The sequence below is a fragment of the Kogia breviceps genome, chromosome 7, assembly GCF_026419965.1.
Source record: "Kogia breviceps isolate mKogBre1 chromosome 7, mKogBre1 haplotype 1, whole genome shotgun sequence".
NCBI classification, from domain to species: Eukaryota; Metazoa; Chordata; class Mammalia; order Artiodactyla; family Physeteridae; genus Kogia; species Kogia breviceps.
The window spans coordinates 6,645,173-6,664,825 of NC_081316.1; the positions used below are offsets into that span (position 1 = coordinate 6,645,173).

General features: G+C 50.2%; 1 protein-coding gene across 3 annotated transcripts in view; it reads left to right on the top strand.

The window, feature by feature from the left end:
- ACCS (1-aminocyclopropane-1-carboxylate synthase homolog (inactive)) overlaps nt 1–19,653 on the top strand; it is a 35,202-nt gene that overhangs the window by 6,207 nt on the left and 9,342 nt on the right. The window contains exons 4-16 of one of the 3 annotated variants that reach the window (XM_059069926.2): nt 85–155; nt 1,376–1,445; nt 2,096–2,162; nt 4,150–4,247; nt 4,785–4,862; nt 5,608–5,708; nt 6,093–6,182; nt 7,894–7,939; nt 8,055–8,196; nt 9,791–9,933; nt 10,040–10,193; nt 10,322–10,415; nt 11,996–14,358. In XM_059069926.2, the coding sequence (XP_058925909.1) occupies nt 85–155; nt 1,376–1,445; nt 2,096–2,162; nt 4,150–4,247; nt 4,785–4,862; nt 5,608–5,708; nt 6,093–6,182; nt 7,894–7,939; nt 8,055–8,196; nt 9,791–9,933; nt 10,040–10,193; nt 10,322–10,389 (1,128 nt within the window). In that variant the 3' untranslated portion in view covers nt 10,390–10,415; nt 11,996–14,358. Of the gene's footprint in view, nt 1–84; nt 156–1,375; nt 1,446–2,095; nt 2,163–4,149; nt 4,248–4,784; nt 4,863–5,607; nt 5,709–6,092; nt 6,183–7,893; nt 7,940–8,054; nt 8,197–9,790; nt 9,934–10,039; nt 10,194–10,321; nt 10,416–10,756; nt 10,826–11,995; nt 14,359–19,653 lie in introns of those variants that run through there. The other 2 variants (XM_067037054.1, XM_067037053.1) reach the window with 2 other exon arrangements.

Here is a 19,653-nt window from a genome sequence, read left to right on the forward strand (position 1 = left end):
TGTTGCGTGGATGCAGGTGGCAGGGCTGGCCCTCACCGTGAGTGTGTGCGGCCCTCAGCCCTGCTCTCCCCTGTCTGTCCCCAGCTGAGTCAGAGCGACATGCTGCGGGTGGAGCCGTGCCTGCTGCAGTACCCTGACTGGAGGGGACATCTGTTGTAAGTAGCACCTGTAGGCCAGTGGTTCTCAACCCCAGGGCGGTTTCCCTCCCCGAGAGACATGTGGCAATGTCTGGAGACATTTTTGGTTGTTGTAACTGGGAGGGGGTTGCTCCGGGCTTTTCTTGGGTAGAGGCAAGGGAAGCTGCTAAACGTCCTACAGTGCCCAGGACGGGCCGCTCCACGAGAAAGAATGATCTGGCCCAAAACATCCATAGTGGCAGGTTGCGAAAGCCTGCCCTAGGCTGAGGGCCTGGTCCTGGAGAGCTGGCAGCCCTGGGGTCTCCTGGAGCATCTGCAGGGAACTGCTGCCTCCTGCCCGTCCCAGCCCTGCTCAGCGGCTCCCTGGCTTGGTTTCTCTTGAGTCTGAGGAGTGGAGAGGGCCTTCAGGCCAGGAGCCTTGTCTCCAGTTTCTCAGTAGCTTTAGAGGAGCCAGAATCAGCTTAGGAGGGGATGCTTGGGGCCTTCTGCTGGTAAGATGGGATCTAGTAAGTAAAACTAATAAGAGTTTATATTTATTGAGCACTTGCTAGGACCCAGATGCTGTCCTAAGGATTCAGTGCTGGAGCTGGACTTGATTGCAAGACTAATTCCAAGCATGTGCTCTTATAATAATTAGGATGGTGGCCCTAGAGTCTGGCCACTGGGCTTGAGTGTGGACTCTGCCACTTACCAGCACGTAACCTGAGTCCTTCAAGCCTCAGTTTTTTTGTCTGTAAAATGGGAATAATAATAATCGTAGTGTGTCATGGGGGTTTTATGAAGAGTAAATGAGGAATATTCTCTAAATAACACCTGCATAAGGTAAATGATTGTAAATATTAGCAATAACTAGGGTAATAGTTATTGTTATAATAATCATTATATTATCTTACATTATATTATATATTTTATTATATTAATGTGCTATTCTTACTGTTGCTGTTAGCTAGATCTGTAGAGCGAGTGTTCCTTTTTGATCTCCCTGTGGTCTGCTGATTAGGTGGGGTCAGGTGTCCTAGAACTACTGCAATGGAAGTTTCGACGCCTGCGGGTAGTGTTGGGACCGAGGAGGGAGTGGGTACCGAGGAGTGGAGACAAATACTGATTGTATTCCCATCGTGGGAAGCAGAGAAGGGTAATGGCAGCTGCTTGAAGATTCAGCAGAGGAGCTCTGGGCTGGACTTGGGGTCGGAGCCCCTCTGACAAGCACTCTGCCCACCTGTCTGTCTGATCTCCAGCCTCCGGGAGGAAGTGGCCAGGTTCCTGTCTTTCTACTGCAGGAGCCCCACACCCCTTAAGCCAGAGAATGTGAGTAGCCCCCTCCCCTGCCCCTTCCCGCTCTTCTGCCCCCTCCCCAGCTTTTGGCTGGCCAGGGGTCCGGTAGGGTCACTTAGTTTTTTTTTTTTTTTTTCTTTTTTGCGGTACGCGGGCCTCTCACTGTTGTGGCCTCTCCCGTTGCGGAGCACAGGCCCCGGACGCGCAGGCTCAGCGGCCACGGCTCACGGGCCCAGCCGCTCCACGGCACGTGGGATCTTCCCGGACCGGGGCACGAACCCGCGTCCCCTGCATCGGCAGGCGGACTCTCAACCGCTGCACCACCAGGGAAGCCCGGGTCACTTAGTTTTGATTTGGAATTAGGAAGGCCCCCTCCCTTCTCTCCCCTCATCCTAGATATTTAGAGTTTGGGTATAATCTCTGCCCCACCTTGTTCTGTGGCCCCTCTTTGCCTCCACGCCTTCGGGCAGGACTCTCTGAGTGGCCAGCTCCCTCTTCCTTGCTCAGTTGCTCTAGAAGAGGGTCCCCACGAATAAGCCACACAAATGGCCTTGGCTGTTAGCCAGGAGGGGCCTGCAGGCACGACCTGGCCCTCCCTCTGTGCCCTCCGGGGTGAGAGGCTGCAGGCCCTTGCACCCTCCCGGGACAGGTTCATCTTTGTCCCATGGATGTGTCACCCTCAGGTGGTGGTTCTGAATGGCTGTGCCTCTCTCTTCTCCGCCCTGGCCGCGGTACTGTGTGAGGTGGGGGGTAAGTAGACTGCAGCCCATTCAGTACCGGGGGCTGCCCTGTGCCTGCGGTGTCCCTGGCTGCCTGGCCTCGAGGCCTGCGTCAGGGTGCTTTTGCCATAATAGACTGTTAGACCACAGGGGGCTTAACCAAGTGGCCTGACAAGACACCAGGGGTTGTGGCAGTTCCAGGGGAAGTCAAGGTGATGCCGGGGTTCTGGGCCCTTTCTCTGTGACGACCTCACGTGACAGCATGTCCTAAAGCAGGAGGAGAGGGAGGCCGTGCTGTGCCTGTCTCTTTTTTACTGGGAGGGAGGAAATGGGGCTACCCTTTCCTGGAAGAGTCCCCGCAGAGCTCCCCTTGCATCTTTCTGGCCAGGACGGACTCACAGACCCATTTCCAAAGCAGTCCCTGGCGAAGGGGAAGAGAACCCTGGTTGGCTTAAACCAAACTTGCTTCATCCCCCAGGGCTGGGGGAAGGTGCACCTTCCTTGGACTTATTGCTGGTCATAGCTGAAAAATCTGGTGCTCTCTTAGCAAGGAAGAAAACTGGAGTGGCTGTTGAGTATCTAGCCAGCAGTGCTTGCTGCAAGAGCCATGGTCAAATCGAGGACGTATTGACCACAGTCATGGTCAGGGGCTGTTGGTTGCCGGTAACAGAGACCCACTCATATTAGCTTAATGAATAATCATAATTTAGTAACATTGATTGACCACATACTACGTTTCAGGTGCTGGCCTAAGGCTAGGCATAGTCTGTCATTCAATCCTCACTCTAACCCCGATGAGGTAGGTTCTGTGCTTATTCCCATTTAACAGATGAGGAGATTGAGGCCCAGGGGGTTAAGTTACTTGTTAAAATAACACAGAGAGACGTAATGACCAAGTTTTGAACCCTGAAAGGAAGATTCATCACAAGGATGTAATAGGCAATTTCCTACCCGTTCTAGAACCATCAAGAGTAGAATCAGCGTCACACTCTCTGTCTCTCACTGGGGTGTGCAGTCCCCCTCCCCCGCCTCTTATGCAGGCCTCTCTCTGGACCTTCCTCAGCTCTGTTTGGCCCAGGTTGTTGGCTCAGCTCTGACTCCGCACGACCTTCACATTCAAGTGCATGTTCTCATCTCACAAGGATCTGTGCTTCTTGGAGCAAAGTCCTGAGACAGAGAGAACGTGATGGGTGTCTGGCCAGCCAGTGCGTTGGCTCCTGGGGGCATTTGTCTACCTCTGGCCCAATCCCTGTGGCCGGGGGAGGGAACACGTGGAGCAAAGTCTGCCCCTTCCAGAGATGCGAGGCGGGGGTGGGGTTGTGCTGAAGGGAAGGCTGGGAAGGGGGCAGCTTGACTGACGCACCCTCTGGAGAGCTGGAGGAGCACCTTTACCTGAGCCTTCGAGGGGACCTTGGGCGTCATCTCCTCAACCCCTGTGTCCACAGCGGGGGTCTTCTGCATGACACCCCCTCCCCACCGAGCGGAGCGGCGTCAGCCTTTGGCTCCAGTGCCCCCAGCGGGGGAGCATTCACTCCTCCAGAAGCAGTACATTCTGTCTCTGGGCAGTTCTGTGTATTGTCAAGTTTTCCCATTTGTCACGCCCAGATCCTCACCCTGCAGCTTCGACGCCTGTTGCAAGTCTGTGCTTTTGCAGTAACCCAGCAGGTCGTGTGCTTCCGAGGGATCTAAGCTTCAGTTTCCCCATGAGTAAAGGGAGGATAATAATAGCACTTACTCCACAGAGGGATTGTGAAGATCAAACGAGATAAAAAATAAATATTTAGCACAGATCCCCATACATATTAAGTGCCAGATAAATGGTAGCTACTAATTATTAGAAAAGGGACTGATCTCAGTGGATCCCAGCTTTAGAAAGAGTTTTGGGAACTGAGAGAGGGGGCATGTTCCCCAGATGTTCCCCAAGCACCCTGAAGGCTTGGAGAGGCGTGGGGTCAGTGGACGGGGGTCTGGCTGTTCCGGCCAGAGGGTGACGGGCCCTGGCCCACTCCTGCCCCCAGAGGCTTTCCTGATCCCTGCCCCTTACTATGGAGCCATCACGCAGCATGTGTATCTCTACGGCAACGTCCGACTGGTCTGTGTCTATCTGGACAGTGAGGTAAGAGTTCCTGGGACCCCAGGTTGGACCTGGGCCTTCCTGTAGGCCGAGATGTTCCTCTTTCTGAATTTGAGGGTAGACGTGAGAGGAGGTCCATGCCGAGGCCTCTGGGTTTATGGCTGAAAGGAGAGTGGAGCCTTCTGTTGGCCTTGGCTGCCCTTGGCTAGGTGCCCTGGGGACACCCGATCTTCCACCTCTGAGATCCCTGGGGTCGAGGCAAAAGCCAAGGGCAGCCCAGGGAGACCACACCGGAATGGTGGGGTGAGAACGGGGCAGAGCAGACCTCAACATGGAAGCCCGCGGACCCCAATCGGTGGACCTCAGGGGGCTCTTCCCCAAACCTTAGAGCCGTGAGGGTGTCCCTGATGCGATGGGGTGGGTGGCAGTGAGAGGGGAGTGACCCCCCCTGTGTTTTTCTGAGATTGTTCTAAGAGGAGGCTGGAGAGATGACAGGGGTAGGAGAGGCCTCAGGGTCCAGGTCTTGGGGGGGGGGGTGTCACTGAATTTGGCTGGTGGCTTTTGTGGATCTTCTTCCAGGTCACTGGGCTGGAGACACGCCCCTTCCAGCTCACAGTGGAGAAGCTCGAGATGGCGCTGGAAGGAGCTAATTCTGAGGTCTGGGGATCAAATTAAACCCAAGGCTGGACGTGGGTGTGCCTGAGCAGGGCATGGAGCCCCTTCCTGTGGCTGATCTCCTGGGAGTGGTGGTGGCACTCGTGATGGGGGTGGGGGGTAGGGTGGTCGCCTGGAACCGTGCCGGGGGTCAAGCAGGAGCCTGCCCATGGAGGGCTTCCTGCTAGAGAAATGCTAGAGAAAGACTCTGAGACTCTCAGTGTACAAAGAATCAACTAGAGAGCTGGATTAAAAATACTACCCCCGACTTCTCCCGATTCTGACTCAGCAGGTCAAGCGTGGAGCTTAGAAGTCTGTGGTTCACAGTCTCTCTGGTGATTTGAGGAGGTGGTACCCCTCACTCTGAGGGGATCTGAGGCCTCCTGAAGAAAGCATAGACCAGCAGCCCGGCAGTGGTTCCTGTCCAGTCCACTTTTCAGAAATCTATCAATCTGGTTTTTAATTTTTTAACCTTGTTCATAAAATCCATATATGCCCACTGTGGGAATTTTAAAAGCACAAACCGCCACCCATAATTCTACCAACAGAGGCAACTTCTACTGGCGTTTAGGCATATTTCTCTCTGAGCTTTGTTCTCTGCGATAGCTGATACGATGCTGCAGATAGAATTCTTTGGCCTTATTCATCTCGTGTTGGGTGGTGAACACATTTCCCTGGGATCCTGCCCAGTGGGACCGTGTGGCCTTGGGGAGGAGCTGAGGGTCTCCTGTCCCGCTGATGGTTTCAGGGTGTGAAGGTCAAAGGCCTCATCCTCATCCACCCCCAGAACCCTCTGGGTGATGTCTATTCCCCAGGAGAGCTGCAGGAGTACCTGAAGTTTGCCAAGAGGTGGGGCACCCCACGCTCACCCCGTAAGGCGTGTGACAGATCCGGGTTCTGATGTGAGCTTTGGTGCGGGTCCTGCTACCCTCTTTACCCCGCTGTGGGTCTCTACCTGCTTTGGCCCTTCCTGGCAGTGGAGTCAAGGGGTAAGGGGTGGTGGGATGCTAGTTCTCTCTTTCTTTCCCCACTGTCATCTGCTTTGTGTGTGCACGGCTTCTTGTTTGTTTGAAAGAAGTAGACAAAAGCAGGGTGTTCCTGGAAAAAACAAGTTTGGTAGCCCTGGGCTAGACTGTGGTCCTTCTGGACTTCGGATTCGCCGCCATCCCACCCTGGAGGATGCTTTTGGGGCCGACCAAGCTCTCTACCCCCCCCCCCCGACCTGCCCTCCAGGCATGAGCTGCACGTGATGGTGGATGAGGTCTACATGCTGTCCGTGTTTGAGGAGTCGGTTGGGTACCACAGTGTCCTGAGCCTGGAAAGGTGAGCTGACTCTGTCAGTCCCGCACCCCTCCTCCCCCGCAGGACACTTCCTCTTCCTTCCAGCTAATCCTACTGTCCTCAGGTCCCCTCACGAGAAGAAGGGAGGCTGGGCCGATCAGTGGTTTTCAGATTGTTCTGTGGTGGTTCCGAGGAGGGTGGGAAATGGGCCTCCCCTGCTGTGTGCTTCATCTCCAGAGTGGCTTCATTTTCATTCATTCACTCATTCACTCATTCACTCAGCAAATACTTCTGGGGGCCCCTGCACGTGCCAAGCCCTTCCAGCTATCGGAGCTTTTCCATTAGATTTAGTCTGAGTCAAGAGTGTGTGTCCAGAGCACCTCTGGAAACAGTTGGATCGGCTCATCTGTAAAATCTGCACATCTGGCGTTTAGGGACTCTGACAGTTCCTGATATCCATTCAGATCTTTCAGCCGTGCTGAGTCCTTTTGTTACCGGAAGGGGGACCCCTTCCAGGGCCCGAGACTGGGCTCTTGTCTAACACTCCAAAACGAACTGTCTGAGGAGACAACACGTACTGACAAAGCAGGAGACTTTATTGGGAGGGGGCACCTGGGTGGAGAGCAGGAGGGTGAGGGAACCCTGGAGAACCGCTCTGCCGCGTGGCTCGCAGCCTCAGGTTTTCAGGCAATGGGGGTAGCTTTCCAGGTTGTCTCTGGTCCATCCTCTTGCTCGTGCCCATACTTGGTCCAATTCAAGGCCCTTCCTGGTGGGGCGCGCATCTCTCGGTCAAGATGGTTTCCTGTGCGAGGGTTTCTGGGAGGTTGGTAGAACATATTATGGGCTGGCGTCTCCTCCCTCCTTTTGGCCCCTCCTAAAGGCTTCTGGCTGGCGGTGGCTTGTCAGCTCCGTATTCCTGATCAGGGGCTCTTGTTGTGACACAACTCACGCAGGTGGTGAATATCCTGCCTGGCCGGGGTGGGTGGTTTCAGCCAGTGGTTCCCGAACACTCTCCTTTGCTCTGCCCAGCCAGTCCTCACGAAGCTCTGCCAGGTGGATGGCACGTAGGTTGTTCCTCCCCTTTGCTTATGGATTAGGAGAGTGAGACTCAGAGAAATAGGGATTTGTCACTTCCTGTGGGCCAGACACTATGCTGTGCTGGAGATACGTCAGTGAACAAGAAAGATACAGACCCCTCTTATGTGGAACTTGTCTTTCTAGCTGGAAAAACAACAACAACAACAACAACAACAAAACCCCCCCAAAACTTTTAGCAACTAGATACACAGCTCATCATTTGGTTATTGAAAAGCAGACGTCTGGAGAGCCAACAGAGGATCTGCTTGGGGTACCCAATTGGCCTGGTCTACTGGGAGGGGGTCAGAGAAGGTCTGCTTGAGGAGATGATGCTTGAACTATGATCTGCATCAGGGGCTGACAAATATTTTTGGATCAGATGGCAAATATGTTAAGTTTTACAGGTCATATGGTCACTCACTCAGCTCTGCCATTGTAGCATGAAATCAGCCACGGGCAGTACGCAGGTGGGAGAGCGTGGCTGTGCCCCCACAGAGGTTCGTTTACAAGAACAGGCAGCAGGCTGCAGCTGGTTGACCCCTGCTCTAAAGGATGTATAGGAATTGGTGATTCAAGAGATGAAACCAGATTCACCCGTCTCCTCATTTGTTCGACCAAACGTGTGAACCCCCCACGGGTCTGCGTTGCCTCTGTTCCCACCCTATGCTCTCCGCAGGCTGCCTGACCCCCAGAGGACCCACGTGATGTGGGCGACCAGCAAGGTGGGTTCCTGGCTGGCCTTGGGGGTGTCAGGGGGAGGTGAGGGGGCGGAGAGGTGGGTGGAACCGGCTTCCTCTGGGAGGGCTGGCCACCTCCCACAGTGCCTTTCTCCTTCAGGACTTCGGGATGTCTGGGCTCCGCTTCGGCACGCTGTACACAGAAAACCAGGACGTGGCCACTGCGGTATCCTCCCTCTGCCGCTATCACGGCCTCAGTGGCTTGCTCCAGTATCAGATGGCACAGCTGCTCCGGGACCGTGGTGACTGCCTGGGCCTGGCCACTTGGGGATGGGGGAGGGTTGCCGTCGGACTGGGACTGGCCAGGGGTCACGGGTGCTTCTCCCACGAGATGAATTTAGGGTGATGTTTGAGAGTGACAGCTCTGAGCCCAAACTGCACCCATATCCTCCTCGGGCACGTCCCGGCTATGTGGTCTGTTCCTTCACCTCCCTGAGCCTCGGTTTCCTCTTCTGCAAAACGGGGATCGTAATGGTACCTGTCTTGTAGGGTTGGTGTAATTTGTCATTCAGTTAGAATAGCGCCTGGCATACGATAGGCACTTAATCGATATGAACTCATGGTTATTAGCCGTGAGCACTTGAAAAAGAACAGAAGCTACTAAGGGAAGATTGTTATAATGGAAGTGTCTCTTTCTGTGCAGGTCTGTTCTGTCCCTGGGTTCTGATAGTGAGTGTAGATAGCAAAGGTTCCCTGTAATTGCCGCCATTCATCGAGCCCTGCAAGACGCTCTCAATCTCAGGTGTTCCTGTATTTTCCCCGTGGTTTTACAGATGAGGAAAATCAGGACCGGGTACTACACACCTGCTCTAATAGCTAAATTTAAAAAGACAGTGATAGTACCATGTGTTCCTGAGGATGTGGAGCGGCTGGGACTCTCACACTCTGCCAGTGGGAATGTTAAGATGGAACAGCCACTTTGGAAAACAGCTGAGCAGTTGCTTATAAAATTCAACACACACTTACCAAGTGGCCCAGACATCCTACTCCAAGATACTCTCCCTTATGGTCACACAAAAACCTCTCCATGAATGTTTATAGCTGCTTTATTCATAATCACCCCAAACTGGAAACAACCCAAATGTCCTTCCACAAATGAATGGAGAAACAGCCTGTGGTTCACCCACACACTGGAATACTGCGCTGCAATACAATCCATGAAGACACAGACCCATCTCAAGGGCATTGTGATGAGTGAAAGAAACCAGTCTCAAAAGATTACGTTACTGTCTGACTCTACTTATGTGACATTCTGGAAAAGGCAGAAAGAACTACAGGGACGGAGGAAAGAGCAGCGATCGCAGGGAAGGGGGTGTTGCGACTTCAAACAGATAGCACAAGGGTGTTCTTCGGGGTGGGGGAACCATTCGGTATCCTGCCTGTCATGGGGGTTACACAAATCTATGCAGGCGTTAGAATTCATCGAACTGGACACTAAAAACAAAGGTCAGTTACAACAACGAGGATCGAGGAGGTGAAGCTGCCCAAGGCCTCACACCTAGTCAGTGGCCACACTGGGATCTGAGCTTCCGCCTGGGTGACTCGGAAGTGTCACTGTGTAAGCGGGTACACCTCTGGTGAGGGTCTGAGTCCTCAGGGACTTTGTGTCTGGGCTCCTGAGAATGGCATGCAGGCCCTGGAGCCCTCAGGGCCAAGTATCTGGATTTAAGATGCTTTTCACTGAATATTCCCATTGCGTCCAATCAACCAGCTACAGGAGGGGCTCACCCAGCTTTGGCAGCTCACGGCCTTTTTCTTTTTGGCATTTAGGCTCTCAGGACAGAGCGGAGGGTTGATGGCGAGGTTTAGCTTCTGGCTTCTCTTTCACCCAAACAGACTGGATCAACCAAGTGTACCTGCCGGAAAACCGTGCCCGGCTCAAGGCTGCTCACGTCTATGTCTCGGAAGAGCTCCGGGCCCTGGGGATCCCCTTCGTGAGCCGTGGGGCCGGCTTCCTCATCTGGGTCGACTTGAGGAAGGTAATGCAGGTGGCAATGCAGCGGGTGGGGGCGGTGTTAAAGCTCCCCCCAGGAGGCAAGGGCAGGAGGTCTCGGTCTGCATCCCGAGCGCCTTTCACCCTCCCAGTACCTGCCCGCGGCCACCTTTGACGAGGAGATGCTGCTCTGGCGCCGCTTTTTGGATAACAAGGTGCTGCTGTCCTTTGGCCGAGCCTTCGAGTGCAAAGAGCCTGGCTGGTTCCGCTTGGTTTTCTCTGACGAGACCCACCGGCTTCGCCTGGGTGAGCGGCCTCACCCTTCATCTGCCCTCCCTCTTCTGGCCTCACCTGTGGCCCCAGCAGCCAGAGCTTGCTTGTCCCCACCCACCCAGCGTCAGTGCTGACCCTCACTTCCCCTTCTCACATCCCAGGGATGCAGAGGGTCCGGCAGGTGCTTGAGGGCAAATCCCAGGAGGCAGAAGACGCCCCTTCCTGCTAGACCTAGGAGCCGCGGGGTCCGCACAGGTGAGCTGGTCGTTGTCCTGTGGCCACGGGGCCTGGCGGCCACTGGGAAGGCTGATGATGGATAAGTCGTTTGCCAGGCCGACGCCCTTCCTGGCCTCGCCTGGAAGAAGAACTGCTCCTTGCTCTCCCGGTGGCAGCGAGACCCGCCTTACGTCGTGGTCCATTCCCCTCCCGGGCTATTAAACAAAACCGGGGGAAAAACTAGAAGCCTCAGCTGTGAGTCATTTACGAAACAGAGGAGTCGTGACTGCTCTCCACCTCGGCCCTCAGCCCCCCAGGACGTGAAAACAAACCTGTACCTGCTTTTGCTGGTGCCTTCATTCTTCTGTCTCTGTTGCTAGGGAAACAAGTCAAAGGAGCAACACGTAAGAGAGCGTTTGTCCCCCAAAGAAAAAAGAGTGATAATTTCTACAAGGAGGAAGGAAGTAATTCTGTGTGCTCAGATTACTCTCCCCGCACATCGGATGTGTGGGCCGACAGCACACCTGGGACCTGAGACCGGGGACGTGGCACCAGCCCCCGCGTGGGCCGAGGTGAACGGGTCCCCGGCGGGAGTCAGGAGGGGCGACTCTATCTCCGGGATGCTCTTCTTCCTGGGAAGGAGCTGCCTTTACTGCTGATCCTGAACCAGGGTGACCTAGCCGTGACTGTGCTGGGGAGATGATGGGGCCCTGAACGGAGGCTGCAGTGGGGACCAGCTGTGACCCAGGCTGGCCTTTCCACCTTAAGCATGAGAGGGCCGCTCACCCCTTCGCCAGGGGTGCTTTAGCTCAGAGCCCAAAGGAGCTTTCTGAACCAGCCTTAAAGCTGGGGGCTGAGGACCCTTCTTAGGTGCCGACACGCCTGTTTGGGAAAGCTGTCTCTTTCCTCGTTCTTCTCTTTAGAGCACGTTGGGGAAATCGGCGTTTGCTTTCTATAATCCATGCTGTATGGGTCAGGACTTGTCTTCCTCTTTCTGCCTTCATTCACCCCTCCTTCCTCCCTGTCTTTTCTTGAATACCTTGTACGAGCCGGACACTGTGCTGGGTAATTTACGTGCATCATTTCTAACTCTAACCACGGTGGGAAGCTAGCATTATTCGCCCTCATTTTATCTTATTTTTTTTAAATTTTTTTTTGTTTTTGCGGTACGCGGGCCTCTCAGTGCCGTGGCCCCTCCCATCGCGGAGCACAGGCTCCGGATGCGCAGGCCCGGCGGGCACGGCTCACGGGCCCAGCCGCTCCGCGGCACGTGGGATCCTCCCGGACCGGGGCACGAACCCGCGTCCCCTGCATCGGCAGGCGGGCTCTCAACCGCTGCGCCACCAGGGAAGCCTAGCCCTCATTTTAGAGATGAGGAAACTGAGTCCCAAACAGATGAAATGATGTTTCTGAAGTTACATAGCTAAAAAGTATCAGAGCCAGTATTCAAGTTCAGGTTGGTTTGGTTCACAATCTGTCCACTCCGCCAAACCACAGTCCCAAAGGACTCTTTGACTTTTCCCGGCCTGAGAACCAGGCTTCATGCTGTCATCGTTTCACCTTTCATTATTTGTCAATATCGTTGGCTAAGTAGCACTCGTTTCTACTCCCACTTCCAGGATACGCTGATGCCAGGATTTGCTTTGCTGGAATGCCTGCCGCTTTTCCAGAGGTCAGAACAGAACGGCCACGCTGAGGTCCCTACGCGTCCTCTCCAGAGACCTCTGCTGTGACGCCGCCACTGTTGTTGAGGGCCCCCTGTGAAGGACCCATGTGATGAATTCCATGTAGAATCTTCAGGAGGATGACTCCTAGCTCTCCCTTAGAGGGAAGCCAAGCAGGTTTCCTAGCAGAGGCTGATTAAACTAGGAATCTGGATCTGAACTGAGCTCATTGGTTTGAGTAGAGCTGGCTTGTGCTCTGCTGAATGGCTGTGTTCCGTATGTCTCCCTTCCTGGAGCATGGACTGGACATATCCTACCCCCACCCCACAGCTTCTCTGCTCACCGTTCTGCCCTGCCAGTTACTACAGCCATCAGATTTTGTGTTCTCTCCTTCTCTTTTCCTCTGTGTGGCTTCATTTTCAGACATGCTCCATTCAGATGGTGGCAAGATGGCTTCCAGGCAGCTCCAGGTTACGTGGTCCTTGTAGCAGACACCTACAGGGTATTAGCAGGATAGACTCCCTTTCTTCCTCAGCATTCATTTCTCTCCTGCCACAGGAGGCCAGCAGGCCTTACCTCAATCATCTGCCCATACAGGGGAACCCAGGTTCTATTCATCTGTCCACGCTGCCATCCTTAGTGGGTTGGCTTTTCCCCTTCAAGCTTATTTCCTCATTGTCTCAATATGGCTACAGAAGCTCCAGACATCACCTCCTCACCAACCACTTCCAGACACAGAAAAGAGAGTATGTTTTTCTGTTGCCTCCTTTTCATTTTATTTCATTCATTTAAAAAACATTTGTTTAAGCCTCAGATTTGTAGGAGTTCTTTATATGTCTGGAAATGAGTATTTATTTTGCCAGATACTCTTCATTTATTAATATTCACTTTATCACTTTCTTTATTCTCCTCCTGAACGTGGAAATGACCTTAGAACATTTAACTCTCACTCCTTTATTTTCATCTCCTGCCACATTGTTGACTCGTATTTTAGTTAATGCCTCTTTGTTGTTGTTGTAGTTATTTTTTTCTTCCTCTGGAAATTGTGCTATGAAAAGTCATGACAACCCCAGTTTGGTCAAAGACCTGGTCAAATAGAACCTCCAGTTCTGATGTGAACATTTCTAACAACAGTTCTAAGGCTTCAAGACTCTCAACAGGATATTTAATGTTTGACACCATGTTTTCTCAGACTCCATCACCCTAAGTCAAAATTTAGGGCATTTGTTTTCCCATAAAGAGTCTGAAAAAGAGTTCAAAAGAAACTGAGAATAGTAGTTGCCAATGGGGTAGGGAAACTGGGAGGATGGGAAACAAGGACAGGAGTGAGAGTTTTTACTCTTTCTTTCACTTTTTTGGTTCTCCTGGGTTTGTTTTAATGCTTTTTGTTTTCAAAACCACACGAAAGCTGTATACAGTAAAAAAAGAAATAAATTTTAAAATTCTATTTAGGGAAAGTACCTAGGAGAGTTACAGATACCATCTAGGTCTAGTCCTGATCTTTTGAGCCTCTGCTAAAACATTGCATTCAATTAATTTTTAAAAACTGAAGTAAAGTTTACCTACAGTGAATCGGGCAGATCTTAACTGTAAGATTCAATGTCCTTGACATATATATATACATCTGTATAACTAATAGCCTATCCCCATCATGATGTGGAACAGTTCCATTACTGCAGAAAGTTCCTTCAAGCTCTTATGTAAGTCTCCCAATCTCCTACAGGCAACCACCACTCTGATTTCTAGCATAAAATTTCCCAAAGGAATCCTGTAGCGTTCACTTTTGTGTCTGGGTTATTTTGCTCAGCTTCATGTTTTAGGGTTCATTTACATTTACATTTACATTCACATGTATCAGTACTACATTCTTTTCTTTTCTCTCTATGTAGTAATATCCCCTTTTCACTCCTAGTAGTGGTAACTTTTGCTCTCTCTACTTTTCTTTTTGTCATGAACAGTCTTGTATTGGTTTTATCAATTTTACTAGTTTTTCACAATGAACTATTACTTTTGTTAATTCTTTCTATTGTATTTTTGTTTTCTAATGTGTTAATTTCTTTTTTTTAGGTGTTTATATGAGTACATGGGACCTATAATTTTTGTATAAAGGGAAAATCATTATTTTTTGCTCCTTCCTTCTGCCGTTTCTTTTCCCCGCTCACCTGCCAAAGCTATTGTTATTTCCTAATTTAAAGAAAAAGTACAAAATATGTGCACCTTATTGTACATAAATGTTATCTCATAAGAAAAAAGGAACTGCAAAATATTGATCTCTAGTTACTGATATGCATTCAATAAAATATTCAGATGTAACTGCTGATATCTGCAACTTATTTTGAAATGTAGCAAAAAAAAATGATGGATCAGCAAATGGATAGACAGACATGTGACAATACTGTAAAATATTAATTGCATAATATAGACAGTAGATATATGGGTATTTGCTGCAAAATTCTTTCCATTTTTTTTTTCTTTTTACCTTTCACCCCCTTCACCCATTTCTTCCACCTCTGGCAACTACCATTCTCTCCTCTGTGTCGACAAGCCAGGTTTTCCGTGTGTTTGTTTTGTTTTTTAGATTCCACATATAAGAAAGATCATATGGTATTTGTATTTCTCTTATTTCACTTAGCAAAATGCCCTCGAGGTCCACCCATGTTGCCACAAATGGCAGGTTTTCCTTCTTTTCATGGCTGAATAATATTCCATTCATCTGTCCAGAGACACTTAGGTTGTTTCCATATCTTGACTAGTGTGAATAATGCTGCAGTGAACATGGGGGTGATGCCTAGTTTTGGTTTTTTTTTTTTTGCGGTACGTGGGCCTCTCACTGTCGTGGCCTCTCCAGTTGCGGAGCACAGGCTCCGGACGCGCAGGCGCAGCGGCCACGGCTCACGGGCCCAGCCGCTCCACGGCACGTGGAATCCTCCCGGACCGGGGCAGGAACCCGCGTCCCCCGCATCGGCAGGCGGACTCTCAACCACTGCGCCACCAGGGAAGCCCTTGCCTAGTTTTTAATCTCCAAATTTGTTGTTTTTATTTTTACTGTTTTATACAGCCAGTATTTGTTTTGATTTACCTATGAGTTTATCCATTTCATTACTTCTTTACTTCATCTCAGTACTTTCTTCTGGTTTTAATATTCTTTTTCCTGAAATACATCTGTTAAGAAATTCTGTTAGGGTTTACTGATGGTAAATTCTTTCTCTCAGTGATGGTCTGAAAATGTGTTTCTTTCGTATTCTTGAAGGATGGTTTCACTAGGTACGCAATTGAAATTGACTGCTAGCTTCTTTTGGCACTTTTGCCGGTATCTTATGACTTCTGGTTTTTGTTTTTGTTGAGAAGCTCGCTGTTAGTCTTACTGTCCATCCATTACAGGTGATCGTCTCTGTCCAATAATGGAAGATTCCTAGCGACTGTATCCTTGGAAACTGCTTCTACTGCATTTTCTCTGTTCCCTGCTTCTGGATACATCCTGGGTTTTCTTCCTTTATTCTCCCTCTCTTTCAACCTCCCTGTCCTATATTCCATCTCCTTGTTTTTTCTTGAATCTGCATTCTGGGTAATTTATTCAGATCTATATCTCAGTTTATTAATTGTATTTAATCTGTGGTTTAACTTCTGCATTGAATTTTTAATCTCAATTTTTATATTTAGTACTTTTTCAATCTCTTCCGTCTTTGGGGAAAAAAAAAACATCTTGTTTCTCTCTAATATTTACAGTTCCATCTTTTAAGTCTTTGGGCACCATAAACTTACTTATTTTATATCTATTTCTCATCACCAGTTATCTGTAGTTTCTGCAGGTTAAATTTCTGCTGTTTGTAGTTTCTGCTGACTGGTTTATTCTTCATGTGCTTTGTAATTGCAGATTGTGAGCTGATGTTTGTCAGAATCCTGGGCAGCTTGCCTTGAGGGCATGACCCTCCAGAGGGGATTTCTGTTTCCTTTGCGTCCAGTTACTCTTTAGGTGGGGAACTTCCTGGACCACGCTGGCAGTATCCATTCAAATCTCACCTTGCTGTGAAGCTTGAAGTTAAAGATTCTCCGCAGAGACACTTCTTTTTCCATTCTCTGGACGAGACAGACAAGTTTTTTTTTTTTTGGTTTGTTACTGATGTTGAGCAAATTTTTCCAGTCTTCCATCCCAATAGCCTAGCTTTACATGGTTTTCTCCACATCTTCCCATCTCGTATGCCCAAATTGTACCTTCAACGCTCAATTTTCTCACTTCACCTTCGTTTTTGGCTCCTTGTTTATTTTCTTTACTTCTTTTGTGAGCTCAGTATCCATTTGAGAGTGTTCATTATATTTGCTCTGGTGTTGATAGGTGTTTTCTGGTCCACCAGGCTGCCTGCCAGTGTCGTATAAGCTGACCCAATGTGAAATACCACAGAACAATTCTTTCACGGAGTCTTTTTTTCTTGGGGTATATACCTTTCTCCATACTTACAGACTGCTATCGTATAAAGGAAGTGGTAAAGCTGGCATTCATCTCCACACTAGCAATTGCTCCTCATTGTAAACTCACTTTCAAAAAAGTGGCTGATGATGCCACTTTCCTTGAAAACCACACCCTTTTTAACGCTCACTTGCACTTCTCCTGGCTCACTGGGTACGCGGGACTCTGCACGGTCTTTGCTTTGTCCTGTACCTTCAGAGCAAGTAATGAAACGTCTTTCTGCAGTCTCTCTTCTAACCACCAACCGCAAGTACTTTTCTACCTTCTGAGACTTCAGGTCCTGGCCCACAGTTTTCTTTCTCATTCTTCTCTGCAGTCGCTCTCAGCTGCTTTAGCGTCATGTAACTTCTAATATCACAGCTTCTATACTTTCTCACCTCCAATTCCTTGCATGGTTTCTACCCCTAGAAATGTAGCCCCACCATTTGAACCATGCTGGTTTAAAAGACACTTGCTCTTTCTGACTGCTTCTCCTCCTTTCTCACATCTGTCCCTTTGCTCATGCTTTTCTTTCTCTGCTTGGAATGCCCTCTTCATCCTCTATTTGTCAAAATCCTAACTGTCCTCCAGGACCAGCAAAAGTGTCAACTCTTGCGCGAGGTCTTCATACATCTTTCCAGCTGGATGTGATTGCTTTCTCTCTCTCTCTCTCTCTTTTTTTTTTTTTTAGCGGTACACGGGCCTCTCACTGTTGTGGCCTCTCCCGCTGCGGAGCACAGGCTCCGGACGCACAGGCTCAGCAGCCATGGCTCACGGGCCCAGCCGCTCTGCGGCATGTGGGATCCTCCCGGACCGGGGCACGAACCCGTGTCCCCTGCATCGGCAGGTGGACTCTCAACCACTGCGCCACCAAGGAAGCCCTCGCTTTCTCTTTTGAACCCTGTAGCACAGTGGTCCCCAACCTTTTTGGCACCAGCGACCAATTTTGTGGAAGACAGTTTTTCTACGGACTGGTGGCAACCAGTACCGGCCTGGGGGCTGGGGACCCCTGCTGTAGCATTTTGTTTATATTTTCCTATGCCACTCTCCATCCTCTGCTTTGGTGAATCTTACTTGTGCATTTGTTTTCTTTCTATTGAGCTCCTCCCAGCGTCTGGGCACCCTTTATTCATTCAAAAACTACTCATTGAGCACTTCCTATGTGCCAGGCACTATGCATGTTTAGGGTTATAAAAAGTGAATAAGATAGGCGGGTTCTTCAAAGGCTATGCCTAACATGGGTCTTTAACACAGAAAGTCCTCATTTAATGAAAAAAATAATTCATTTAAAATGTTTACAGAGAAAGACAAAGAAGAAAGTGAAAATGCTTTCCACTTATCCATTTCTCAAATATGGTGTATGTGTGCTAAAATTTCTTATCATTTTTTTTGGGGGGGGTGGATTTGAAGAGCAGAGCAAATGCTCTCTTAGATGTGGGGAAGCAGAATGTGTTTTCTTGTCTCCAGAATATTCTCATCCCAATCTCTCTGGATCTGTGAAGCAGGCATTAACTCACAAGAATATTCTTGGAATCACTGTTGCTGCTGGAAGCCCCAGTGGGTCTCTAGACTCAGAATCATCCCTATGAATATTTAAGTTCTAAGTGAAAACTTCCACCAGATGGTGCTGAGGTATAGCTGAGACCAGATGGATTTGGATTCTGCAGCCATTGTCTGTAAACTGCAGAGGCTCAGTGAGGTCATTTCATTAACTTCTCAGTAACATCACTCTGCATTTCGATTGAATTTTTTAGACTCCACTTACTGTCCTATGACAGGGGTTTTGCTGTGCATGTAGGAGGCGAGATCATGTAAATGATACAGAAACAAAATGAAAATCAAAGTTTTTCTCCCTCCACAATTAATCCCTCTAAAACTGTTTATTGCTTCTTGAATTATTTCCAGAAAAAATGTTATATATACATGCCTGAATCTAAGCATCTACATATATATTTTCTGTCTTCTGTTTCTGCATACATATATATGTATATTTTATTACATAAAAAGGATCGTACTCGTCTACTGTTGTAAACCATGTTTTCATATTAACATCTTTGAGATTTTAACATACCAACATACATATGCATTCTCTCATTATTACATTCTAATAATTTATTTTGATTAATATAAAATTTTCCATAGTTTATTTTGGTTGTGTCTGGGTTTTCGCTATTATTAGAAACAGTACTGTAATGAATTTTTTTTTTTTTGTGGTACGCGGGCCTCTCACTGCTGTGGCCTCTCCCGTTGCGGAGCACAGGCTCCGGACGCGCAGGCTCAGCGGCCACGGCTCACGGGCCCAGCCGCTCCGCAGCACGTGGGATCTTCCCGGACCGGGGCACGAACCCGTGTCCCATGCATCGGCAGACGGACTCTCAACCACTGCTCCACCAGGGAAGCCCCTGTAATGAATATTTTTGATATTTTGAGAGTATCCATAGGGTAAACTCCACACAGAGAGATTGTTGGGAAAAGTTACCTGCATCTTACGTTTAATGGATAACTGCCAAATTCCCTTTCAGGAATGTTGCACGCGCATGAATACCGAGTATACTAAAACGTTTACATTTTTGTCAGTTTTATAAGTTTTGTAAGTTAAGCATGGGGCTTCGTTTCGGTTTGAAGTTTCTTTAATTGCGAACGAGGCTGCGTATCTATGGGTTTCACTGTGGTACCTGAGTTTCGCCCGCCTGCCTGGGAGAAACCCTAAGCGGTGACTTGACTCCTCCTATCCAGCAGGGGGCGCAGGCACGGGCCGCTCCCGCATGCGCAGTGCGCTGGGTGTCAGGCCGCCGAGCCCAGCCGGCCCAGAGCTCGCCGCTTGCTCTCGCAGACCCGGCGCAGGCGGCGGCGACCAGCAGCTTTGCGCGTTCCCACCCAGGCGGCTGTGCTCAGTGCCCCGCGGCATGAGCCGGTGACCGAGCGCGGGGCCGAGCGGGAGGCAACCGTGGCCGAGGTAAGCGCGGCGCGGAAGGGCCGGGCGGGCCCCCGGTGAGGGCTCGGGCCTCCCCGGGCCGCGGCGGAGTCGGGGCCGAGTCGCCGGGAAGCGCGGGCCGCGCGGAGGTCCGAGGGCTGCGAGAGGCCGGCGCCACTCCCGGTGATTTCCCGCTTTGGGTGCGCTTTGATTTCCGCCTCACCTTCTCCTTCGTCACCCGCCCCGCCCCGCACT